The sequence below is a fragment of the Syngnathus scovelli genome, chromosome 2 (genome assembly GCF_024217435.2).
Source record: "Syngnathus scovelli strain Florida chromosome 2, RoL_Ssco_1.2, whole genome shotgun sequence".
Lineage (NCBI taxonomy): Eukaryota > Metazoa > Chordata > Actinopteri > Syngnathiformes > Syngnathidae > Syngnathus > Syngnathus scovelli.
In genome coordinates, this window is record NC_090848.1 from 6863442 (window position 1) to 6876223 (window position 12782).

The 12782-nt window shown below is 41.1% G+C and overlaps 1 protein-coding gene across 3 annotated transcripts in view; it reads left to right on the forward strand.

Annotated features, from left to right (window-relative positions):
* LOC125987987 (synaptotagmin-2) overlaps positions 1-12782 on the forward strand; it is a 41868-nt gene that overhangs the window by 23122 nt on the left and 5964 nt on the right. For 2 of the 3 annotated variants that reach the window (XM_049752674.2, XM_049752675.2), the window contains 6 exons: positions 6879-7092; positions 7416-7576; positions 11249-11386; positions 11680-11847; positions 12297-12464; positions 12665-12782. In XM_049752674.2, the coding sequence (XP_049608631.1) occupies positions 6897-7092; positions 7416-7576; positions 11249-11386; positions 11680-11847; positions 12297-12464; positions 12665-12782 (949 nt within the window). In that variant the 5' untranslated portion in view covers positions 6879-6896. The remainder of the gene's footprint in view (positions 1-6878; positions 7093-7415; positions 7577-11248; positions 11387-11679; positions 11848-12296; positions 12465-12664) is intronic. The other variant, XM_049752676.2, reaches the window with a different exon arrangement.

The following is a 12782-nucleotide window of genomic DNA, read 5'->3' on the forward strand; positions in this document are numbered from 1 at the left end:
TTGCTTATATTTTCCCCACGCAGTTTTACATACAGATTGATTCACTCTATCAGTGACAGAATAATGAATCGACCTATCAGAGGATGGAAAAGAGGGGTTGCGCTGAGGGCCACGGGGGAGGATGTATGGCAACTGGCTGTAAATGTTCCCAACATCTCCTCATTCAGCATTCAAGCCCAGTTCAGGCACATCTCCTAGCCATTTTCAAGAACCCCTCCTGACAATAGCTGAGTCACATTGAGCTGCAGGTGAGAGTAAGCGTTGTTTTATCTGCACTAGCACGTTTGTAAATAAGCCTCTCCGGACCACCCTTCGGGTCAGCACACAGCAAGATATACGAGGCGAGGCCTTCCTCTAGCGCTCTCCAGTGAGGTGATATGCAAGACACCTTTGTGACATCCTTATCTCGGCTACTGCCCTCAGATCAGTGCTGGCACTGGCAGGATTTCCTGAACTAATTGCATTATGTTGACAGAGCTGCCACACTGAATCATGCTCACAATCTTTTCTTGTGGATTGTTGCTCTTTTTTTTGTTCTCTGTGCCTGCATCTTGAACAAGTATATTTGCAACCCGGAGGGAATTATGGGGGCATGATGCCCAAGTAGATTTCTGACCCCGAATGGTTGCGTAAGCAAACACTGTGTTGCAGTGAACTGGAAACACATCATATGTTGGAGTACAGAATCATTTTGTAGCTCTTCTTGGTTTCCAAAATTTGTCTTGACAAACTCTTCCAATAACATTGGTCAAATTATATATACTTATTCCAAAGAGCACAATCAAATATCAATCCATACATTTTCTGAACCGCTTCTTCCTCACGAGAGCCACCAGAAAAAAAGAGAAATTAGATTGCATTAGGTTCTTGAAAGGTTTCAATTCGTAAAAGCAACACACATAGCAAATTATTTTGACTTGAATACTTCCATGTTCTAAATCAAGACACTGCATTGTAGATATTCATTTAGTATTTTTACAGAATAACAAATTGCCGAGAGGATGAAGTGAGATGTAGATACAATATATCAAGTAGAATAAGTTGTGTTGCAAACGCAGCTATACAGTGTGCCGTAGTTGAATATGCAGTAATCAATTCTGCGACGCTTGTGGTCTTCCTAGTTAATTAGTGTATTCTTTATTTTAATGAGTTTGCAGAAGAAATAACTAAAGTTATCTTAGTTAATCCTTTACATGCAGTCCTTGAAATCCTAACATTTGGTGACATCACATCGTTATGCATTTCGATTGATTTCATGGTTTAAATTGTTACATTGTGTGACAGCATAAAATGTTTTGTTTTTTATGTTGCTCAGCTGGAGAACTTGAATCTGGCACAGGATTTGCATCATGTGCTTTTCAGAATTTGCCAGAGGTTGTGTCTATACTTGTCTTACTTTAGTGAATCAGCAAAAGAGGGGCATAGTAATAAATGTTGATGATGAAAGCAGAAGAGTATTTTATCTTGAGAGATTGGAGTATCTATCTTCCATTCGAATGCACTCTGCTCAGACCATGAGCCTCACACTATCTCAAAATTTAGTGTTAAATAACGGGCCATGCAGCCATCAGTTTCTCCCAGTAATCCTATTAGAAGTTAGCAAAATGAAACCATTGCGACTTTGGGAGTTCCGAGTCCATTTCAGCAAGAGTGCATTACTGGAGAGTGAGTAGCAAGAGTCAGGAACATAGGTGCAAATTATCTGTAACTGAAACAAATTAACTCAACTCTGCGTTCTTGATTTGATCAATGCTCTCTGTGCTAGATATAAAGCAAAGTGTACACATCCCAATAATCAGACCGAATTTGAGCATTTCCTCCACTTCTGATCGTCAGCAAAGAAGTGTGATTCCCCATCTCCCTTTCCAATTTCCTAAATGTTTCTAATAATCCTTACATATGTGGTCAAGACAGAGTTGAGACAAGCAACGGACTTTGAGGTCCTTCATTTTTGTAGACAGGAGCCCGTGTGCTCCGTGTGAAAACAGGCGCATTTCATTTTGTGTTGGGGCAAGTCTTTTTTTTTTTACAGTATTTAGGGCCATGTTGTGCCTTGGTGGGCATTCTGGACCACGTTGCTGCCCCCAGCCCATCTGGCAGTTTGGTTAGGGAAAGTAGACTAGATTTTAGACTCGCTAAAATGAGGTATAACTTGTGGTGCAGGTGAATTTGAGGAATTTGATCAAGACACAGGCAGACAGATTTGGCCCTCAGCAAACGTGTGCGGTGAATGTCATCGGATTTCATTCATACGTGACAACTGCGTGGGACAGTACCGCTGAATCATTGTAAAAATTAATTTATTAACTAAAGTCGGTAGGGACCGATTTGGGTCGGCACGACCGTATATCAAAAGTTGCAGCTTTATGTAGCTTTGTACCCAAAAGAGCCCAATGAGATTTGGATGAAAAAAAGTTCTTCAACATGAAAAGTACTAGCACAAAATTAGAGCATCCACATGGACCATCTGTGATAATTTCCCTATCATTTTGATTTTGCGAAATCAGTGATAAACTGTAGTTTCCAAGAACCAATGTACCATCGCAATCAAATTAGTGAGAGTTGGACGAAACGTAGGCGGACGGGCAGTTGAGGTGAATGTCACACACTATGTCATAGATGGCAGTAGCGTCAGCGTGGGCTGGATGATTTGAACAGATCACATTTCACAGATCTTTATCTTTGATGGACCTGCTCGTCTGGTGACCTGTGTGAGCCGAGCAGCCATTGCTGTTGTCTCCCTTTGAATACGGCAACCTTTTCACACTGCCTAATATTCAATAGTTAATTTGCCGCCTCACTGCTCCTGAATGTAGCCTTCAGCTGCAGCCGCGAGTCCTATGGCCAGTTTTGTTCTTGTTGACAGAAGCCAGTAGGAAAGTGAGGATTAACGTGATTTGGGGTTTTATATGGATGGAAATTCAAGATTGTATGTCACATACAGACATGCACACTAATCGGCACACACATTGGCCACTTGCAGACAGCTGTGTACAGCAGTGTCGAGGGAAGTTGTCAGGGTCGGGGAAACAAAGGACAAATAGTTAATTAATTGCTGTGCAGGGTACTTGTTGTTGTGTAATAGAACAGCTGCATGACTTCAACTCACCCTCCTTGGGTTGTTTTCACTTTGCGGTCCCAACCTGGACGCTATTAGGCTGTCTATAAAGTCTCTCTGTGACAATTAGAGCCACATTATCTACATGAAGGTCTTTTATATTGGATTTATTATAGATACTGTATGCAGATGCTGCAATTTATGTGAAAGGTTGACCTGGCTGCATCTCCTATCTATCCTATTTAATGTTTTGTCTATTCAAGATGGCAACTTGTGATTATTCGTGGACAAATCTTGCAACAGCATTTGGATAATATAAAGCAGAGCCTCAAAGGGCACACTTTTTTTTCTCCACAGGACATAAGGCAAATACCCCAAAAAACTGCCATCATAAAAGCTTTATTAACCACCTCAAAGCTTGCTGTGTCTGCCAGGAATGATTGCTGTCTCCTGAGTTAAACCTCAAATGAATCATAACACATTGTCGGGAAAGGCTGTGTAATCAATAGGCCTCTTGACAAAGATTTATTGCGCAAATGCAGGTCTGGGTTTTTTTTTCTTCCTTTTTACACCAATAGAACAAATACTTGTCCGTCCTTATTGCCGCAGGCTCGATGAGAAAGAAGTGAGCCGGGGTGAGCTCATATTGTTATGGTAGTTTTAACAATATAATCGGTTCCACATAAATGGGTTCTGTAATAGCGATGAAGCAAAAAGGCTGGTCGATTACTGCGTTTGTGTTTATCAAATGAAAAGAATGTTACGGTACACAAGGTTAAGGCTGTCAGCTGTGAGCAATAATTTGCAATCATGTACACATAATAAATAAAGTAGCTGTAGGGGTTAGGACATGTTAACAAGAGCGCTGTCTTAAAACTGTTGGAATGCAATTACTCGGTTCAAATTTTATTTTCTATCGTAATTTTTAATTATTATGACTTTAATTGGTAAAAGTTGCTTGCACAACAGAAGTACTAGTGGCAAAGCAAGATGATATTAAAAATGCTGAAAGATCCCAGTTTCCATGTTTTCTATAATATGCTTTCATAATTGAGTTTTCATGATAACATTTGATCTGAGCTCTATCAGAAGAGACCTAGTAACGATTGAATTTTCTGCTCCATGGTCAAAATTCAAATTTCCCATCTGTCCAACACCTTTAAATCAAAAGTTTGTAAATCCTTCTCTGTCCTTCCTTTTCTTTTACCTATTCATATATGATTTAGCTCCAAGCAATGTCTCTCATTATCCATCTGCCTCTTCAGCAGACTGCAGTGTCTTTGATGGATTGCCGAGATTTTATACAAATGTTCAAGGAACCCAGAGGATCCATCATAATCACTCTGGAGATCCTCTGACATTTCCTGCAGCACCATTATTCGGTTCCCATTTTCGGTTTTCATAAAATGTCATGTCTAATGGATGGATTGTTAAAAACCTTGTTTTCTCTTCTACCAAATTGTCATGAACATCTACTGATGATGTGCTATTTTTGGCTTCATAATTGAAGCAGTAAAATAATGGACCAAACTATTTGGAGAACCTTGGCAGTACTTGATATTGAGGTTTAATTATCCAATATTAACATGCAAACATTAACGCTAGATCCCATGAACTGGGAGTGTGTACATGTAGCTTTGGAATTGGCTCGTGAAGTTTGATAACTATAAATTGTGAATTTTTCTAGGACGGTTGCTAAAAGCTGTCTCTCATGGCACTCGTAAAACGTAAGTCCTCTCTGTCCGTCCTTGCTGTCACCCTCAGAGCAGGGGAGACAAATGGTTGAGCCCATATCAGTAAATGTTAATACAAGTGGTCTGGTTTGACTACATTCTGAGCCACCAGAAATACTTTGATGTGAAAGGAATATAAATAGGATTTAATAAATAAATGTGTACTATACGTATATATTTCATTTCCCCCTCAGGTAGAATGTCAGCATAAGTAGTTTTAAAGACATGTTGGGGTGACCGTGAGTGACATGAGCTCATCCTCATTGTCGGGCTCAATCTGAATAATTCATATGTGGCAATAAATGGCGGCTGAAACTGCAGCAGTAACTTGAGGATTGGCACCTAAGAAATGGAAAAATTCTGCTTTTTCTCCCATATCCCCATGACGTTAATAACGTCAAGAGTCAACTCTTGTTATTCTTGTCATCTTTCTCGGCCCAATCAGTCATCAGTGTGTCGGCAGGTCGTTTCCAGCTGCACTTGTTCACTCTGTGATTTCTGGAACCGATAAGAGCTCTGATTGAACATTTGCTTGGCGCGGGAAAAACACGACGGCAGAATGGTGTGTGCATGTTTCTTTTGTTTCTCCTAACACCTTTCATGGTCGGGCACAATTGGCTGAAACATTAGGTGACAAGCAAACAAAGCAAAAGTGATGTCTATTGATGGTTATTTCTCCTAAATATTGTTACCAAGTCAGCTCAAACCATTGCCCACTGACCTCACTGCCTTGTGAAATGTGTTGGAACCAGTACGGTGTCAGACCGGAGCGCAGGCTGTCATAGTCAATCGCTGTTCAGAGTATGACGCTTCTCTTGGTAAAAATGGATGCAATGGTGTCGGGTCGAAGGGTTCTGAGAATAGAAATGGCTTCATCATGCATTTGTAAAGCACCTCGATTTATCATTCTACTCATTAATACGCCAGCAATGACCTCGACCCTTTTACGCATTAATTAAGGCAGCCTCCATCAGGAAGGGTTTTTATTACTCTTCGGGTTGGCCGACTTGTGTTTGAGCATTACCTGATGAAATTGTTTTTTTATAAAACGGTGAAAAAAAGCTGTGAACTATAAAATACTTTGTTTTAATAATGTTTAATTCACATATTTGAACATGCTCTAATGCTGTTAAATGCATCCTAAATATGTTATCCAATATCCAAAAGCTCTTTGACCTGTGACTAAATCTTTAAAACACTCCCAAAAATGTTGAGGGCAGAAAAGGAATATTTCTGTCCAATTGTTGTAATTGGTACATTCAACAAAATTGGTTGACAGTCCCAATGATTGATGATTGTAGATTAAAGTTGATTGATTGTTCTTTATTTTGAACGTGAGCAAAATTAATCAAAATAAAATTATAATAATAAAGCAATAAATATATTATGTAAATATAAATCATAATTTTATAATCAAACTTTAGATATACACACACAAAAGACTTTTCCGCAATGACACACCTTGGTTGTTGATTGGTTCCTCCATTTTTTTAACATCTCCCAGGCTTTAAGAAACAAAAATTCCTGGCTGACTAGTGGGTGGGAGTGTATGAGATGACACATCTCTAATCCATACTGTACGTACTCATGCTTCGAGAGATCAGCTTTTGAATAACTGTCCACTGTGGCGGCCGCTATGCATGAATGCTTTAAATTTCACTCTCACGCTCACTTCTGCCTTGATGTGTGACATTGAGACTGACATTCTATTTTGAAACGTAACACAAGATTAAGGGGTAAAACAAGTGCCTATAGTATCGAGCACCCTTACAATTCATAGGGTTTCTGCATTGTATTTATTTGTGAGAAACCTTTCTTAGTACCAAACCCAGAATGTTTTCTGATGGAGTCTCAGTTTCCACAAAGCTCAAATTACGCAAGCAAGAAGGAATAATTGTTTTGTTTTTCTTTGGTCTCAGTAATCTCCCATTCCGCCATTTTGCTAATAATAAATGAACAGAACTACAAACATGCATTTGTTTTGCCAGTAAGTGCAATGAATGTAGAGTACCTGTGCATGGTTAACAGTAACAAAGCACTCGAGACAACGGGGTAATGGCTACTTTCCTGATTTTTTTTTAATCCAGGGACTGTGTGCAGCCTAAATGACTAAGTGGAATTTGTTCAAGCACCAGACAACGCCCATGGTCGCTGCCAAGCCAACAGGGGCCAGTGCCTTGACTGTGACTCCTGCCCCTGTCGCGCTGGTCTCTGCAGACAACTCCACCGAGCCGGTCAGCAAGAACGATGCCTTCGACGAGATCAAAAACAAGTTTCTGAATGAAATCGATAAGATCCCACGTGAGTACTGAACCAACTTCCAATCAACTTGTGATGACGAAGCAGTCGTTTTGGAATTGGATTTTCTGCTTTAGCCGCAGGCATTGGCGGCCTCATAACGACTTTATTCACTATTGATCAGTGGCTGCCCCCCCTAATGGCGCAGAAATCTAATTTTCCCTCAATCTAATCACAAGCGTGGCACCTCTTACAAAATCTATTTGGCCCAGAGCATGACACGGACCTGACTAAACGAGTGGTCTGTCAAATGTCAAAGTATTTGTTTCTTTCTTCTCGGACTAGGAATGTTTCATCTATAACCTGGATTTGTTTACCACCCACAGTGCCATCCTGGGCCATCATTGCCATTGCTGTGGTCGCTGCTTTACTTATTCTAACGTGCTGCTTCTGCATCGTCAAGAAATGTTGCTGCAAGAAGAAGAAGAACAAGAAGGGCAAGAAGGGAAAGGGTGACATGGGGATGAAGAACCTCAAAGGAGGAGAGGTATAAGACACTGTGGGAGAGTTTGGGGATTTTTTAAGCGGTTAATAAGTCTTTGACCCCAGCCAAGTTTATATAATATGGCCTTGTAATTGATAAATAAGGAACAGATAGTTTTTTAGGCCAAACGGTTTTGATTTTCCAAATCATCAGGTGAGTTGCTAGTTCTCCAAGAGGACAGAATTTTGTCAGCTTTTTCTACCTTGGCATTTAGGTTTCAAGGCCTTTTGAATGATTTTTCCTTAAACTTGGATCCTAACTAATAGCATTTTCTTTTCTTTGACTTCATTCTTCTCACCAAAGACTTGATTCTCTTAACCCTTATTGTTAAAGATATGACCGAACTCAGCGGCATATCTTTAACAATATCCAAGAGAATGTCAAGCATGGTTGATGATGATGTCATAAGTGGGATCGCAATGTCCCTGAGTGCAGCCAGCCATAGCTCTGACTCAGGAGAAAATTTCAAATGCTGTGGATTGGCCTCATTTCTTACCGCTAGAAACTATGCAGTCAGCTCTAATGCCTTTTGGACTACTGGCCACACAATTCTTACGACTTTTTACTGACGACAGCATACGGTAGATGAAGAGCAAAGACTCTATTCAGTGGCTTTGTAACCAGGTCAGTGTATTTTTCACCGATGAAAATAACACTTAGCAGCCGTGATTCAACCGTGATTATCTGTTTTATTTTTTTTCTCTCTTCTTTTGTTATGTGCTGTGTTTGTCATAAATGTTATTGTTGCTCTTTCTCTTCTTCTCTCTCACACTCTCTCACTTGTGCTTTGGGATTTGAGTGGAAAATGACATGTCCCATGTATTCAGCTCAGCCCTGACGCTGTTTTCACAACCTTTCAAGAGTGATTCTAAAAATAGCTGTTGCAACAATTGTTCTTGTGCAGGTCTTTTTTGGGTTGGGTTTTTTTTTTTTTTTTTTTTTTTTTTTTTGCACGCCTCAGTGACGATTTGACGACTCATTCAGTTGGCTAACAATACATCTAAAAGTCCAGTTATTTTAAGGCACAATGGATCTGCTGCACAAGATATGATTGTGCTAATGAGGAGGTTGGCGTGTCTGTCATTTTCCTCACTCCCTACAGTTTAGCTGACTGCATTTGCTGTGATTACCCTTCTTTGGTGTCTGCTGTGAGTTCAATCTCTTCCTTTGTCTCTGCTCTCCTCCTTCCTGCTTTGTGTCTTATATGTGCTCCGTGTATCTTGACTGTGGTGGACTTCTCTGCCTACGGTAGGTCTAATAGCACGCGGCGCCCCTCTCTGGCCGCTCTGAGTAAGCGCAGACCAGTGCAGAGGGGGGAGCTGTGTGGGCGGGCTGGGCTTGAAGGGGATGGATTGCAGTGATGATGTCAATGAGTGCTATGGCTTTCCTAGCTCTTTGCAAGCTTAGGCGCTGCTGGTGCTTGAGGAATCTTTGGGAGCAATTAAGCTGCTTCGCACAATCCACTGAACTGACTTGCCGCACCAATTGCTATGTCTTGATACAACGACGGTTCTCTTCGGATATGTGAAATCCAACAAAGACATGTTTTAATGCAAATGGTTTGAAATGATTATGAAACCCTTCCTTTGATTGAGCCTTTTGAATGACTAGTGCACTCGGCAATTCACTAGTGATCACTAACATGCATGTGCAAGGGCTAAGCTGGATAATGTCATACAAACGCAACCCACCAGTGAACTATGGGCTTGTTTGCACCATCATGGGCCGTTAAAGCGCGACGCAAATCAAAGAGGTTGTCAATGACTCACGACTAATTGCTCTTGAGGTCTGAAATTTACTCACTGGCTTCCCACTCGCGTGCAAACATGCTCAGAGTTCCACGACGGATCAGACTTGTTTGTTTTGTATCTCTTGACAAAGACCAGCGTACGCCCTTGCAGTAGGTAACATTGAATGGCCACAACTTGACTTGAGAGTAACTTTCCTGGATGACCCATGCTGCTGACATATAAGGTGACAGATGCGAAAGAGATGGTGTGCCTGAATGTTTGCCCAAAATGTGCCCTACTCACAATCCTGATTTCAAAGATGAGGCAAGACACCGCAGTGAAACCACTTCTTGATCCCATGGTGAGCAAAGGGCATGCATCCAGACATATCATGTCCCTATCCCAGAGCCCTCCCCAGGAGTTTGGGGAAAAGTGGATCTTCTCAAAGCAGTATGAGTTCAGACATTTTTGGTCCTGACAAAAATGTGCCCTTTTCAAACTGCCCATGCTCAAGCTACAAGATAATTCATTTACATCAGACCATCAGAAAGAAACATACCCTGCATTTTGCGGCCTGGCATGATTGAATGAAACGCATTGACCTCCACAGAAATAGAGAATGCCACAAATAAGTACAATCGTGGGAGTTTACAAGAGGGGGTGTGAGTTACCAAGTATGCACGATAGACTGCATGCAAGCAAGGCAAGTGTCTGCCTGCATTGGGACAAAAATGAGTCTAGTGAGAATGTTTTTTATATCTGTGTATGCGCCCTGTTCCAGCTCAACACTTTCAGCTGACCAGAGAGTAGCTGGACCGTCCGTTTTTTACGAAGACATCAGTGTTTACTCAAGATGACACCCATAGAAAAGTCAGCAGTTCTCTACTTGAATCCAAACTGAAAGGACGAGTTAAGAGCAAACCACCAAAGCTCGAAGAATAGGAAGCATGACCAAAGGACATTTAGCTTGGGCAGTCGGACTATCAAACCGAAAGAAACAATTGATAAACTAGCTTGTAATTTTCTCAGCCGACCTGCTCCCAACCTGCAGGCAGAAGTAGTTTTGATTTCCCGAACCCACAGAACGATTTTGCATCCTTGATCACTTCTGTTTCAGTACTCATGCTTGGACTCCTTGGAGCCAATCATATGGCTAATGCCATATACCATGTTCATCATAATACCCAGGACAGATATTGACGATGGCAACGTAAACGAGAAAATGTGTGAGGATGTCTGAAGCTAAACAACCACAAGGAATGATATCTTTTTTTTGAAGTCCAGATAGCTTTCCCTATCAGAAATCACTGCGTGCGTGGTTTGCCGTTACCCCATTGCTCTGTCCTTCAGTGCCTCTCAGCTTGGACCAAAAACTACATTTTATTTCAAATGGCATGAAACAGGAACATCGTCTGGATTTCCACGTCACATTTGACTTTCTATAATTATTTTGGTAGACCATTTTCATATGAATATTCAAACAATCCTTTTTAATATGGGATCTATTTTTTCAACATAATTGAAAGTTTTACTTTTATTGCATGCTTGGTTATTAGAGTGGATGCACACCTCAGAGCGTGTATAAACCCCAAAAAAATTCTTATTTATAATCCCAACCCATGTATTAATTCAGTGTTTTCTAGGTCAGGACAACTTCATCGCCTCATTTTTAAATGCTAGACAGGAAATACCAATAAACAAAGTAATTAGCTAACTAACAGCAAATGGTGTCACCCAAGAAATAGTGAAATCAAGTCAGGTTGCAACCGTGGTCATCGATGAACAGATCGCACTAGTAACACCTGTGTGTGCAGGGGTAAGTGACAGGTAGGTGCTGTGACTAACCCGACTGCTAATGGCCAAGGGTTGTTGATCAGCACGACCTGAGACTTTAAAACATCTGCTCACTATTTCCTCTATTGCCTTCCGCCCCTCTGTTTCACAGAAACAACAGGACGATGATGACGAGGAAGACGATGTTGAACCAGGACTGACTGGAGATGAAAAAGAAGAGGAGGTGAAGGAGAAAGAGAAACTGGGAAAGCTGCAGTACTCCATTGATTATGACTTCCAGGAGAACAAGGCAAGAATATCAGTTTCATTAACACTCACAAAGAGAGTGGAAGCAAGTAAGAATTGTGTGGATTAAAATGATTGGAGGTCATATCATTCCAGTTCTCCACCAATTTCCAATGTCAAAGCATAAAAACAATGTATTGGTTCGTGAAACTTTGCTTAAGGTGGCAACATTCAAAGTATTTCGGACAATGTTTCAGCATCACATTCTTATCATAGTCTTTATGCAGCTCTTGACCTGATCAAATATCAGGATCCAGAGGATCATCTATGCTGACTCTTACTCAAATGTATTTCTAGCTGACAGTGGGAATCCTGCAAGCTGCCGATCTCCTCTCCATGGACAGTGGTGGCACCTCTGACCCCTACGTCAAGGTCTTTGTCCTACCTGACAAGAAGAAGAAGTTTGACACTAAGGTTCACAAGAAAACTCTCAACCCAGTCTTCAATGAGACTTTCATCTTTAAGGTAAGCCTTGTAGTTCTCATTGTAGTCATTACTATTTAAAAGAATATGTCAGCTTGACCAGTCACGATCTGGCTTTGGATTGATTCATTTTCCTCTAAGAGTTTAATGCCTGCTTAGCCCTCATTCTTTCATCCACTGGCAATAAAAGGTTGAAGACATTTTGAAGGTGGCCGACAAGGAGAATGTGGGTGAGAATTAAATTAAAGGAGAGGGCCGCCTTTGGCGCCTGCTGACACAGCTCAGTGATTCAACACAAACAATTCAAAAAGCTTGTCAAAGTCAGACTAGCTTTACTGAAGCTGTGTTAAGCCAACCCTTTGTAAGGTCCAGACTGAAGTCACAGCTAAGGTCATTCTGCGCTGCAGTCAACAGTAATGATTTGTGGAAGAATGCGAAGTATCCAGACGTTGCTATGAATAACTTAATTGTGATTGGTTTGTATTTTCCAGATTCCATTCCAAGAGATGGGAGGAAAGACTCTGGTCATGTCTGTCTATGACTTTGATCGCTTCTCAAAACATGACGTTATCGGCGAGATTAAAATACCCATGAACACCCTTGACTTGGCAAAGCCAATCGAGGAGTGGCGAGATTTAGACAGCGCGGACCAAGAAGAGGTAATAATCAAGATGGAACGTGATATCCTGAAGCTTGATTCTTCTAAAAGTTCTAAAAATGGTCATCTTGCTCAGTGGCCAAGCCGCCTGTACTTCTTTATAAAGTATTCCAAACACTACTTAAGGATGAATAATGATTCCCTCTGTTTCTCATGCTCATGGCAGCAGGTTTTAACTTTCTCTTTTCATTCTTAAAACAGCCGGAGAAGCTGGGAGACATTTGCATCTCTCTTCGTTATGTACCCACTGCTGGTAAACTCACAATTTGCATTCTGGAAGCCAAGAACCTGAAGAAAATGGACGTGGGGGGGCTTTCAG